This window comes from Penaeus vannamei, chromosome 24 (genome assembly GCF_042767895.1).
Source record: "Penaeus vannamei isolate JL-2024 chromosome 24, ASM4276789v1, whole genome shotgun sequence".
Taxonomy (NCBI): Eukaryota; Metazoa; Arthropoda; class Malacostraca; order Decapoda; family Penaeidae; genus Penaeus; species Penaeus vannamei.
In genome coordinates, this window is record NC_091572.1 from 16,191,414 (window position 1) to 16,205,673 (window position 14,260).

Here is a 14,260-nt window from a genome sequence, read left to right on the forward strand (position 1 = left end):
CTTGCATGGACTGGATACTGGGTAGAGCTACTATTCAAAGTCAATGTGGAGCAACGTTGCGCAATATCAAGGCTACAGACCTTAACTTTGCTGATGATGTTGCTATTCAATCTGAGTCTTTGGAAACTTTAGTGGTAGCTCTGGATGCATTTAGCAATGAAGCGAAACCCTTGGGTCTAGAGGTCTCCTGGACCAAGACCAAGGTCCAGGACTTTGTGGACTTGCTAGGAGAACCTGTTCAGTTGGTACATGCTTGTGGCGAGGACATTGAAGTCACAGAGAGCTTTACATACCTTGGTAGTGTAGTTCAAAACTACACAAGTCAGCAGATGGATTGACCTGGTAGCAAGGGTCAGGAACTCTCTCAACAAGAGTATTTGGAGATGCCGTTACCTGTGCAGAAGGACCAAGCTATGGGTTTCCAGGGCCCTGATATTGCCAATCTTGATATATGATAGTGAAACCTGGACATTATCCTGTGCTTTGGCGGCTTGTCCTGAAGCCTTTTGTAATAGGTCCTTACACCGGATTATAGGGTAATGATGGCGGGACCACGTGTCCAACCAATGGTTGCACCGTGAAACTGGCACAGGACCTGTTATCTGCACAATCCGTGATCGCCAACTCAGACTATACGGCCACCTGGCTTGCTTTCCTCAGTATGATCCTACCCATCAGGACGTCTCTTCGAAACAACTCTGGGTGGAGGCCTGTGGGACAACCTAGGAAGTCGTGGCTGGGGCAGATCGACCAAACCTGTCGTGAAGAACTCCTTCAGTGGTCAGGGGGTGCTAAGATTCTGTTTTTTTATTTTTTCATTTATTTTATTTTATATATATATATATATATATATATATATATATATATATAATTGAGTTCTTTCTCAAATTTATGTTTTTTGTTATATTATGTGGAATTATTTTGTTGTCTGGTGATGTTGAGCAGAATCCTGGTCCTTCCCGTTTAAAGTATTGTCATTTACTTTTTAGAAATATTTGTGAACTGCATGGGAATTTAAGTGAGCTTGCAGTTATCTCGACAAAATTTGCCATTATTTCTTGTGCTAAAACTCTGTTTTCAGACATGAGTCACACATCAGAGTTGCTTTTAGCTAATTTTGATAAACCCTTGTTGCTACATAGGAATTTGCTGCCTCGAGCCCAAGGTTTAGGTTTAATGCTAGTCGTTTTACAAAGTATGAATGTGGTTGTTATGAATACATGGTTGTGCGAGTGTGTAGTCGTTTTAATAATTTCTACAATTTTAGTCTTTATAGAAGCCCTAACTCCAATGACAGTATTTATGAATGTTTGTTGACTTCGTACATTTCTGTTCAAGAGAATGAAAGTAAATTGGTGATTTCAATGCTCCCCACCGAGACTGGCTGAATTCTGTGTCCCCAACTGACCAGTGTGGCATTTCTGACAGATTTCGTAGATGCAGTTATGTGTGAGCAGTTAGTCCGTCATGTAACTCACAGGAGATAATCATTTGGACCTTTTACTAACTGATGTGAAAGGGGTAATTGATGTAAACCATTATGCCAATTTTTTTTCTTTCTTTCTTGACCACTGCAGTCTAGCTTGTAAGATCCAGCTGGACTTTCCTATACCAGATTTAACTCAAATTAGACGTCTTCTTAAAGTATAGAATAAACTGGAATGGTGTCTACCATGCTTTTGATAGCATTGTTTGGTGAAATGTTTATAATGCTCCTTGTCCTATTAAAGCTTTGAACTTGTTATTGTTGGGCATCATAACGAAGTTTGTAACCAGCAAAACTCTGAAATCCCGTTCACATGATAAAGCATGGTATAATGGACGCTTATAAGGTCATACATGCTTGCCTACAATCTCTGGTCTGCTAACCGTACTCGTCATCGTTGGGAGAATTATGTTGCCATGCAAAACACAGCAACAAATATTTATAAGGCTAAATCTGAGTATAATGTTCATTTGAAAGTTCTCACAAAAGCCTCACAGCCTCATAAATGGTGGTCAAAACCTAAAATATAGTCCGTTTGAGAAAGCTCCCTTGTTAGCAACTTGTTTTATTTCAGATCCTCTGAAATCAAGTATCTGGTATCAGAATTAGATGAATGTGGTGGAGTAGACCCTAATAGCTTTTTCCTTTGATTTTAAGACTAAATGGACAATTAGCTCATAAATTAGCCATAATCTTACGTTTGTAAAGGGTGATCTTCAGAGTGTTGGCGCTTTGGCAATGTTACCCATATTCTCAAGGGCCCACTATAGTCTTCTACTAAATATAGGCCTATTTCAATTATACCAATTTTATTTATTTATTTATTATTTCAATGTTTTCTAATCAAATATCTTCCTGTATATTTGAGACCGTTTCTTCCAGAGATTCAGTTTGGATATAGAAAGGGACTCAGTTGCAGTGATGTGTTGCTCATGTTAGTGCATGAAATATATTCTGCTTTAGATAAGGTTCATGAGTCAAGATTTGTGTCGCTGGGTTGTGCTGTAGTTTTTGACACTTAATCCCAAGGATTTATTTTTTAAATTACAGTCTGTTGGTGTTAGTAGCAAAGTTTTAAGTATTTTAACAATATTTAAGGGTACCGTCTGGTCTTTTTTCGGAGATTTTCGCCCATCTTGCCGAAATTGAGTTAAATGCATTTTCAAGGAGTTCCTAGGCCCCCGGTTCTCCCCTGAAAAATTCAAGACTCGACCTTTATTTTTTAGGTGGTAGCAGCCATTTTCGATGTTGACTGAAACTTTTTTTTTCACGTTACCTTAGAAAATCGGCAATTGTGACGCAATGATTAGAGATAACCAAAAAAATGAGATTATTTTCTAGTAGCATATTAAATTTCACATAAGATGAGAGCAACCTTCATCTTTTCGGAATAATTTTTAAAATCTGGCAAGTGTCCAAAAAAACGATAATGAAGAAATTTTTCTTACAAATAAATAAACATATATTTTCTTTATATTTTCATCATACTTATTTTGATTTATGAGGAAAATATTTCGAAAAGGCAAACCTCCCCCCTCCCCAAATGGGGGGTAGGATTGCCAAATGATCTAGATCCTCACTAAAATTTGGTGGAATATTAATTAGACTAAGACAAACCTCAGGTAAAAAAAAAATATTCATATCTGGTCATAACTATTCGAGTTAGAGCAAAAAATCCTGGATCGAAACCATGGTCCGCATCACCACCAAAGTGCAAAAAGCATCTAAGTTAGGTTAAAACACACCTTTGGTTAAAATCTCATTAAAATGTGTTCATAACTTTCAGAAATATTAGGAAACACACACACAAAACAATAAACAACAACAAACAAACCAAGAAACAAACGGAAGTAACAATATAAATACACAAAAGGTCATGGGGTATACGAAAATTATCTATATGTGCTCATATACTTAATATACATACTTTCACATCGCCATGTAATTTTTCTTTTTCGTCTTTCCACGGTTTTAGTTTAGTTTAGTCCTTTATTTACCACCCTGGCTAACTGCACAGGCGTAGGCAAGCTGTGATACATTTGATACATGGTCAAAACATTATATAATAGTATTACAGTGTAAATCTAGATCATAAAATTATTACGGTCTAAAATATATCAATTAAAAGAACAGAACAACAGTAATTTATCTACTCATATACCAAGCCGGCGTACGGCTTGGGCGTGAAAAGGCAATGTAACATTTGATATGTGGTCATGTGATACTACATTCCAAATTTAGGATATAACATAATTATATCTTCCAAGACATCAGATGATATGAAGTAGTTACATAGTTCTCCATACCTCATGCTAGGTGGTCTGAAAGGGTGTATTACATGGCACTCTGAGATATAATGTACGTGTTCGCTTATATTCTTCATTGCATAATTTACACTTAGTTTCGTCAACATTACAGGCTGTACTGACCTGCCAGTACAATCTATATCCCAGCGTGATTCTTGCGGTCACAATATCAGACTGTCTTGTTCTTGTTTTGTATAAACCATAGATGAATACATCTTGCATAAACCGGTCATAGTGCTTTATGCTACAGTTTTCAGGCCGTTGAGAATTAATCAAGTCAGACAAGTCCTCTTTGAAGGACGTTTTAATTATGTGTGAAATCCAAGCAAGAGGTACTCCAAGATCTATATCCACACTTTGCTTGTCACATGCTGATTTTGCTAGGCGGTCAGCATGATCATGCCTGGGGATTCCAACATGCGATGGTATCCACACAAAACGTATGTCATGGCCTCGTTCTTTTGCACGATACACATTTATCCTTATGTCATTTGCAATATTTCCTGCACCTTTGTCTAGTGTGTTCAGTGCCTGGAGAGCACTCTGTGAGTCGCAGAAAATGACTCCTGAGCCTTGATTTAATAGAAATTCGGTGGCTATGAGCATTCCTGCCAACTCAGTTTGCGTAGTGCTAGCCCAGTCATGAACCCGCTTACAATCCTGGTGCTGCAAAATATTGTTTTTATATACGACAAAAGCGCATTCTGCTTTACTCCCAGACTGCAAGGATCCATCAGTGTAGCATTCATATGCATTGGGCATAGTTTCAAGGTGTTCATTGATAATTGCTAAAGCATGCTGCTTAAGTACAGCAGGGGGGACACTGTCTTTTTTGGGGGCAGTCATATAAAATACACTTAGGTCCAACATTTTCCACGGTGGAGCAGAACGTCCATGTAGGGTCTTAGTTATGGATATGTTCAGCTGAGACAAGTGCTTACATGTTACTTGTTGCCATGGATTTGAATTTGAATCGATGTTGCTATTCAAAGTTAGCTCCACTATTCTATGTTTTAGTTGTCTTTGGAACTCTGTACAATAGAGGGGATCTCTTATTGCTTTGACGCTAAATGTGGTGTTTGTGTATAATATTCTTTCATAGACAGACGGGAAATTAAGTTCTGTTCTCATATTCACAATCCTCGTTGTCTTAGGGGAACCGAGAATAAGCCTCATGGCCTCATTTTGTACAATTTCTAAACTAGCCAACTCTGATTCCTTGTATAATACTAGGTGCAATGCATGATAATCTATGACCGACCGTATGTATGACAGGTAAATGAGTCTAGTAATATTGACATTAATACCATGGTCTTTGCCGACAAGTGTCCTAAGTGGCTTCAAACGTTCCCACAGCCTTTTCTTCAGGTTTTGTATGAACTCTGCATCATTAACAGCTACCCCAAGATATTTGTATTGGTGACAGAGATCTAGCTCAACGTCATTGATGTGAAACCTTGGCAGAGGGATTGTTTTAGGGTTAAGTGCCTTGGTTTTTTCAGTCGATATGATCAAGCCACACTCTATAGCCCTTGCTGAAAGCACATCAAGGATCTGTTGCATTCTCTCCTCGGATGAGGATTTAATGCAAATATCATCGGCATAGCAAATAATGGAGTCATTGCCCTCAAGTGATATATCGCCTAGTAATCTATGCTATGCATTAGGATGTTAAATAGCATGGGACTAAGTACGCCTCCCTGAGGTGTGCCGAGTTCAAACACTTTTGCATGAGTACTCTTAACACCCCTGAAGAAAACCTGAGCCGATCGATTGGATAGATACATTTGAATCCATGTTAACAGTTTTCCCTGAATACCAAAGCTAGCCAGTTGCTCAAGGATCATTTCTCTGTTTGCAATATCAAAGGCAGATTTAAGATCAAGAAATACGGTTTGCATGCCTGGTATTGAGTTTGTTAAGTATTCTGCAAAACAATGCTGACTGCTACGTCCTGGGAGAAATCCATACAGTCTGGGGGATAACTTAGCATGTATACGGTACATGAGTCTGTTCAGAATTATTCTCTCAAGTACTTTGCACAGACAGGAGGTCAAGGAAATTGGTCTGTATTTGTCAGTGTTGGATTTGGGTATAGGGATGATTAAACTTTTAGTCCAGGAGCTTGGGAGGATTCCTTGTGATAGGCTGAGTCTATACAGGTGTAAGAGTGGGTTGCCTGGCACCTGCGCAATGAGGCGAAGAACACTGTAAGTAATGCCATCCTCGCCAGGGGCTGTTGCCTTGCCTTTCACAAGGGCATTTCTCAGTTCCCACTCGGTTACTTCGGCAAAGTCAGATGGGTCAATAGCAGCACAGGCTACTGCTATATTGAATTTTCTATCTATTTTTGACTTGTCGAGGTGATCTTTTATCCCTTGTGGAAGTGAGCTCAGCTGAGAGTTTTCAACCCACTGCTCCAGCAGCATATTAGCCTGTTCTTGTGGGCTGTGAAACTGCGGTGTTGTGGGAGCTTTACCTGTCAGCCTATTAATCTTTCTCCATACATCAGCCATGGAAGTTTGACTATTGATGCTTTGCAAAAAATTTTCCCAGTGTTTACTACGAATCTCAGTTTTTAGTTCTCTGAATTCTTTATTGGCTTTAAGAAACTGAATAAGATTGTCTAACGTCTTGTTATCTTTATAGCAATTGGCAAGCTCCTGAACTCGTCGATGTTCCTTGGCTAGAATTGGGTCATTGATTCACCTCGGAGCTTGGGAGGCTTGGGGGCTCTTTTTCTTCGAGAGTTTTCGTGAACAGACCCATGTGTTATAGTAGTCAGTGACAACTTTGATTAAATCCTGAGAGAAATTTTCAACTGTTGTTACTTCATATGTGTTGTACCAATCAAAGACACGTGCCTTGAAGTGATGCTCCAGGCCCGGTGGGATGATTATTCTAAGCCTAGGTGTTTTAGGGGCTGAGTTGCTATCAACAGTATAGTCGGTTTGGATTGCAAAGTGGTCACTAACTAATTCTCGTACGAGTGAAGTACAGACATTACCATGAACTAGATTTTTGCCAAATACGTAATCTAACCTGCCACCTCACAAATGAGTTTCTATTTCTGTGCCATATACTGTCAGTGATCTACTATTAATGAAATGTTTGAATTCTTCCCCATTGCTATTACGCTGGCTGTCTCCAAAGTGTGGGTGCCTTGCATTAAGGTCGCCCATGCATAACGTGCCTTGGTTGTGAAAATTGGGTAAAGAACAAGCCAGAAATTTTGGCGATCTAGCATATATATTATATAGTGAAAAATACCCAGAGGCAGTCTGAATTTTTAAATGATGAAATTGAACATCATTGTTCTCGGATTTTTTAACTAATTTATGTGGCAATGTTACCTTCACATATGTTAACAATCCAGTCATGGCTGTATTCACATAAGAATGATAACCCTTAATTAAAGGTGCAATTTTCATTTTAGCAGCAGCTGCAAAAGGTTCTTGCACGCAAATCACATCAATATTATATTTACGAATATAAAACTCTAGGTCACTCAGCCTAGGCTTAATACTAAGCATATTCCATGATATGAATTTAATTGTGCGTCTATCCATATGTGAGTAGTGTATTATTATGTAATCTGTACTTCATGCGCATATATCCATTGATATTACGGAATTTAGGTTCACATAAGAAACATATAACTTCATGAATACTGTAGATTCTATTACAGATGATTGTCCTAAGCTTAAAAGTACTTTTAACCATGTCAAAGATTAGGTCTTAGCTTTGTTCCACTTCTTAGCACAGTCCCCTCGGTTGTTGTGCCGGGTGTACCTGGGGGGCTGGTGACGTCACTGGACTCCTCGTCTGACTCGGTGCTGCAGGGATCTTGGTAGTGTTCGTCGCTGCTGTCAGCGCTGACACGCCCACTCTGGTTATCAGCTCTGATGTCCTGACATCGTATCTGCTCGCTCGTTTCTCTAACACTAATAGCAGCACTAGTATCTCGGCAGTTACAGTCCCTGTTCATTTTTTCCTTGTCCTGTCTCAAGTTATTGTTTTCTTGCCTCAGAGCTTTGATTTCCTTTAAAAGCTCATGCACATTTATGTCACTATGGTCAGCTGGCGTGACGTCACTTCTTTCACATGGTTGTGCGGGGGATTCCCCGGCCAGGCCTGCGGTCATCCCTGCCCGAGGGTGAGGGACGGCCGTCTCGGCGGGCGCCTGGGGGGGGAGGGGGGTCGCGGTCTTGAGCTCTGTGATGATTAGCATCATCTTGTCAACCTGCTCCTTCAACAACGCAACCGTGTCGCGTAGTTCGGCTACCTCTGCATCCCCACTAGCCGACAGCCCCGGGAAGTCTCTGCGGCTGGTGACGTCACACACGGCACGGCTGGCCACTCCCCCGGCACGCTGGCCGCGGGTTGGGTTAGGAGGGCCGCGCTGGTCACTCGCGGTCGGCGCCGGGGCCACAGGGGGTGGGGGGGAGGGGCCAGGGCAGGGTGGGCCGCGCTGGGCACTCGCGGTCGGTGCTGCGGCCACAGGAGGAGGGGGGGGGAGGGGCCAGGGCAGGGAGGGCTGTGCACCCCCAGTGCCAGGCAGTAACACCTGCCTTCCCACACCTGAAGCAGGATGGGACGAAGCTCGGTGCATCTGCAGTAGGCTCTCGCCCTGTAGCACTGCGAGGACACTCCTTGGCACTGTGTTGCTCGCCACATGCTGCGCAGCGTGCCTTATCCTTGCAATACTTAACTACATGGCCGCTTCCCATGCAGTTGTAGCATATGACAGGGGATGCCCTCCACGGCCGCACGTGGCTGGTGGGCATGTACTTCCCGAAGAATTTGTATGTACTTGGAGGGGGTTGCTCTCCTTTACATACAATGCGGATTCGGTTTAATGGCTGGCCATCCTTGTACACTTGAATAGCCTTGTGGACTCCATCGAGTGTATTTGCGTTGTCAAGGTCAAGGTCCATGTTATAATGTGTGACGAGGTATTCGTCATATTTTTTTTATTTCTTCTTTTCATCGCATGATTTGAAGGTAATACCTCCAATAAGTCCCCCAGTAAGGTTTTCTATATAGCTCTGCTGGGAGCGAGCGACATAGATATATGGCGAGGAGAGCGTGTCCCCTCTCACAAAGTCAATGGGTGTACCCCGCAGGTTCGAAGAGGGGTTGCCAAGGTCCTGTAGCCATTTCATTTTTTCTTTTTTCGTGGTGCCTTCAGGGAAGGCGAGACGGACGTAGTCTTTCCTAGGTGCGAGTGGCGTCTTGCTGGCGTTAGTGGGCTCTCTTTTCTTTCTCTTTTTCTGGCCCACTAACGTGAAGCCGTCACCTCCTTGGTCGGCGTCGGCGTCACCCACCTGGGCATCACTGTCATTTCGTGCCTCTTGCATGGCGATGGGTTCAGCGGGCCTGTCCACTGAATTACAGGCTGAAGCGCATTCTTTAGCCGTGGGAGGGGTGGGACAGCTACCCAGCCTGTCTTCCCCCTCAGTGTTTACTTTGCGGTTTTCCCCCATCGTGGGGGTGGTGACTGCGGCGCCTGGCGCGCCTGGCTCGCCCGCCTCGTAACAGGTGAATTATGGCGCTCGGGACAACGGGGCACTCAGCTCCAACGGTCACTAACACAGTACTTGGCGCTCGGCGGAGGAATGAATTCAATTGAATTTAAAACATAACCATGTTCACATCACTACTCTCATGACGTTTCAATTGCGAGGTATATGCGCACCTAAAGATTCATGAACAATTTCCTCGTACATGACACCAGAGATCCATGTGTAAGGGGCGAGGGCACCGGAGCAGGGCACCACACGACCTCTTTGTGTGAGGTCACGGAGTGTACTGCTTTCCACGGGGTCTGTGAAAATTGGCCCCATGACCCCGTAGAGTTAAACGCCATTATTCCGCAGATGTAAAGAGACTATTCCATGATAGGTAAATAATAGATGATTATATCAATAACAAGTATTTCGTACATGAGTTGTCATGTAAAATTTATAAATAAAGTAAAGGAAAAAGATCGCGATTATTAGGTCCTTTACACTTTTTCATAGAGCATACATATTTTCAGTCAGATTGTAATGTATTATGGCTCATTTTGTAGCTGACTAGTAGATCTACTACATGGTGCAATAAGGATTTACAATATTCTCATGTGCTTCTTTTAAAAGTGACATTTTCAAAATCTCCTATTAGGGTGTTAAGTCACCTTTGGAAGATATTCACCCAAAGAAAAGTAAGGTCGACTTCTCAAAAATGGCTTCAGCATATAATAGTAGAAGGATAGTTCTATTCATACATGAAAATGACTCTATGATTATTTTTGGATTTTTGTGATTTTTTAAAAATGGTCAATGTAGGCCTATTGTCCCCCAAATCACTGCCACCACTCTACACTATACGCAAGATTTTGAGAAACCGTTACATGCTGGCAATGTCCGGAAGAATTCGGAAAGCAGGTAGATGATAGAGATTATGTTGTAAGAAGACTTTGCCTTTAAAGATTGTAACTACTCCGACTCTTGATAATTTTAATAGATCAGCTAACATGTTTTTCTTACATAAATATCTGACTTTCTATTCTGTCATTCTTTGACACCTTTGGTGGTATAAATCTGGATTTGCCTTTAAAGATTGTAACTACTCCGACTCTTGATAATTTTAATAGATTAGCTAACATGTTTTTCTTACATAAATATCTGACTTTCTATTCTGTCATTCTTTGACACCTTTGGTGGTATAAATCTGGATTTGCCTTTAAAGATTGTAACTACTCCGACTCTTGATAATTTTAATAGATCAGCTAACATGTTTTTCTTACATAAATATCTGACTTTCTATTCTGTCATTCTTTGACACCTTTGGTGGTATAAATCTGGATTTTTTCAGTTGCTCTTTATATAGCTAATTAAAATAATGTAATTATATATATATATATATATATATATATATATATATATATATATATATGTGTGTGTGTGTGTGTGTGTGTGTGTGTGTGTGTGTGTGTGTGTGTACTCACACATATATAATTTTAAATATTCATATTCCCTGTTACAGTTTCTCGGCGCGACCACAGAGGCTGCGACGCCCTTGCCGTAGTGTTCATGAGCCACGGCGAAGTCAAAACCAGAAGCAACATGGAGTTAGTTTGCGCCAAAGACGATAGGCTTCCCACCAAGGAACTGTGGATAAACTTCACGGCTGAGCGGTGCCCGGGACTCGCCGGCAAACCTAAGCTGTACTTCATTCAGGTAATTTCTTCCCTCCTCTCTCGCGTTGAACCCATACTTCCTATTCTTCTTCATTGCCTTAATCCCTAGTCGGCCATTCGAATACACTGCCTCCAGCTTGGTTTGTCCTGAGCTACTGTATCTATCATTTGCAACGTATCACCCGTCATATAGGAACCCACTCCTGTATCCAAATAGCATACCCCAAAGGTAGAATTCACAGTATAAATTTCCGCGACAGGCTTGCAGAGGCTCCAAGGTGGACAAGGGCAAGAGAATAACTCGGCCCGCGATTGGCATACCGGTTCAGACGGACAGCATTCAGGAGGACTATGTTATTCCCCTCCATGCTGATCAGCTTGTTATGTGGGCTTCCTACCCGGGTAAGTTCAGTCATTAGATTTTGGCAGAAGTCTAATGGTTTTCCTGCTGAATCCACAACCTGTATTCGTGGTATATTCTTTGTCACACTTTTCATGTTAGAGTTCGTTCCAACAGATCAGATCTCGCATAATGCATCCTAGTATTTTCATGCCCCAGGAGTGTTAATTAAACACGCGGCCTACTGCGGCCCGCCACACTCCTACGTTCGGTCCGCGGCACATTTGCTTTTGTGTCACAGTTGGCCGTTTTACATGAATGATTAAGCCAGTCCTTCATATTTTAAGATTATTCCCTACACTCTAATATATCTTATATATATATATATATATATATATATATATATATATATATATATTAGTTTTTTTTTTTTTTTTTTTTTTTTTTTTTTTTTTTTTTTTTTTTAAGAATGAAATAGCCTCTTGCATTTTTGCGTCAACCGTTTCGTCCCGTCGACTCCTTATTTGGCTCGCATAATGTATACAAAGGAAAATGTGGCTCCTTGTGATAAATGAGATTGACATTGTCCTTCATTATGACAGTACATACCTGAACTATTTTTTTCTGTGATCCAGTGTTTTCTGAAGCATCTGTATTTCTGGTGGAATATTTAAATCAAGATGTAATATTTGATAACCACTTAGTAAAGTATGGAAAAACTGGTTAGATACTTTTAGATATTGTTTGTAGATACAGGCATGCAAGATGTTTATGATTTAGAACAGTACTGTTTGAAGATTCATATGGATCTGCTTAGTATGTAACAAGTCAGTCATCTATGTGTGCTAAATGATGCGGCTAGGATATTAGTGTTGTAAATAAATGGAAGGGTCAGAGCAGTGGTTCTTCGCCTTTTTACAACCATAGCTTTACGGATTTGTTCTTTCCTTTATGAATAAAATTCCCTCAATTTTAAAGAAAATTAGATTTGTTTTTCTTCGATGAGCATAAATTAGTCACATTATTATTAAACTTCTCATCATTTAACTAAACAAGAATAGCAAATATGATTAGAGAAATTCCTGCTTTTCCCAAAGGGTCGCGCCCCCCTGGGAAATTACGGACGCGCTCCTAGGTTAAGAATCACTGGGTTAGAACTACTACAATTCCTTGTTCTTTTATTTTGATAGACTTGGTTTTTATATGTATGTTTGTGTATTGTATGCGTCATTTTCTTTAAAGTATCTCTCTCCTCTCTCTCTCTTCCTCTTCTCTATTTTTTGCTTCCTTTCTGTCCCTTTATATCTAAACCTCTTTCGCTTTTACTACAGGCTTTCCGGCCTTCACGAGTGAACGTAAAGGGATCCAAGGAAGTGTCTTCATCCACTTCTTGGCCGAGAACCTCAAGAACTGTGCCAGTACATCTCCACGACCAAGTCTGTTTTCCATTCTTCTCAAAGTCACCAGGGAAGTAGCAGTCCTCTACGAGAGCAGGCCTGAAAGCTCTGAATATAACAAAAACAAACAAGTTCCTTACATCCACTCGACACTCCTCCGTGAAATTTACTTCTAAGAGGATGCTTTCCGAGTTCATCCTTGGGTTGGATGCGGAGACCTTCTGCATATTCCCTGTTGCTTTGTACTTTGCCTCTTTATTTCAGTGATATTAATGGCTGGATAATCTTTACTTTCTTGAGTTCTGGTTGTTCGATGCTTGTAGAATGCGATTTGTTCTTACTGACATTTGGAAGAAATTTTAATTTTATTATTGTTGTCATTAAGTTTCTTTTAAATTACTATTATTATCTACTAAATAAATGAGACTTGATATGTATTTTTGCTCTCAGGAGCTGTTACTGCTAATGGTAACAATTCAGGATTCTTACTGAAAAGTACTAGATCCCGACAAATCATACCGAAACTCATGAATTTCAAAATTAATCACTTGATCTAGAATTACGCTTTTCCTTTTTCCCGGTAAGCTTTCGTAGGTAATGATGACGATAACTTTTTTGTCCTTTCTATCCACTAGTTGCTGGGAGGGTTACCAAGATGTACACTTCACACCAAGTAACAGATATGCTCTCCATCCCCGGGCTCGCTACCCCTTACAAATGCACACGCACACAGGGGCATAACTAGGAATAGGCAACACTAAAAACAAAATCGAGTAAAAATTTCTGGTTATTTCACTTATAGGAATACGTGAAACAGACTGACTGAGACGTGACAAAGGCTTCCTCACTCCATACGTGTAGTGTATATGTGATATGGAAAAACGATACGTTTCCTGTCGTTTCTCCATATCACATATGAATATCTTAGTACACTCGGGTCTATTGCGATGTTTCTATTTCGTTTCCATTTCTCCTAATAAAGTGTGGAGTGGAAATGTAGACTAGTACCAGAATTTTTTCTTCTTCTAAGAGCCATATCATTGTACTTGGTTCACCCAAAAGTGCCAGATGTGGTACATTAGTACCAAATTTAGCAACCTTGTCATATTATCTCTACTAGATGCCATTTTCTCTTAGACCCCCGCTGAACAAATGAAAATAAATAGATAACACTATTACGGTGAAAATTATAGGATAACAAGGAAGATCTGAAGCTGATGCCATGCTAAGAACACGGTCAACAGACACAGGACACAGTTGCAGAAACAAGTCCACTGAGACATGGAGGATGTAGCAAATACCTTATACAATTATGTCTCGCAAGAATATGGAAAAGTAGCCACTGCCACCACCCGTTTAATTAACGTATGGGAACGTAGTGTATATGTGAGAAGAATGATGGTGTGGAAGACGGATGTGGGGAAAGGAGCGAAAGAGTAAATGTAGTGTGTGTGTGTGGTGTATATGTATGGTGCGAGATCACAAAGGCTGGTACGCGTGAAATGAGCCGAGGAGAGGCGTGTGCGGGGAGAGTCCTCCAACGCAATC

At 40.9% G+C, this 14,260-nt stretch overlaps 1 protein-coding gene across 1 annotated transcript; it reads left to right on the forward strand.

The window, feature by feature from the left end:
• The first annotated feature begins 10,802 nt into the window (after nucleotides 1-10,802).
• Nucleotides 10,803-14,242, forward strand: LOC138866189 (caspase-1-like). Its single transcript, XM_070138139.1, has 3 exons — nucleotides 10,803-11,015; nucleotides 11,236-11,377; nucleotides 12,647-14,242. The coding sequence occupies exons 1-3, from the start codon at nucleotides 10,869-10,871 to the stop codon at nucleotides 12,886-12,888; spliced, it is 531 nt and encodes a 176-aa protein (XP_069994240.1). The 5' UTR covers nucleotides 10,803-10,868; the 3' UTR covers nucleotides 12,889-14,242.
• The last annotated feature ends 18 nt before the right edge of the window (nucleotides 14,243-14,260 follow it).

Bases quoted from the DNA above. Each gene is read 5' to 3' on its own strand.
- LOC138866189 (XM_070138139.1), top strand. From the start codon at position 10,869: ATGAGCCACGGCGAAGTCAAAACCAGAAGCAACATGGAGTTAGTTTGC. The intron at 11,016-11,235 runs GTAATTTCTTCC...TTTCCGCGACAG, and splicing joins CTAAGCTGTACTTCATTCAG to GCTTGCAGAGGCTCCAAGGT. The intron at 11,378-12,646 runs GTAAGTTCAGTC...CTTTTACTACAG, and splicing joins TATGTGGGCTTCCTACCCGG to GCTTTCCGGCCTTCACGAGT.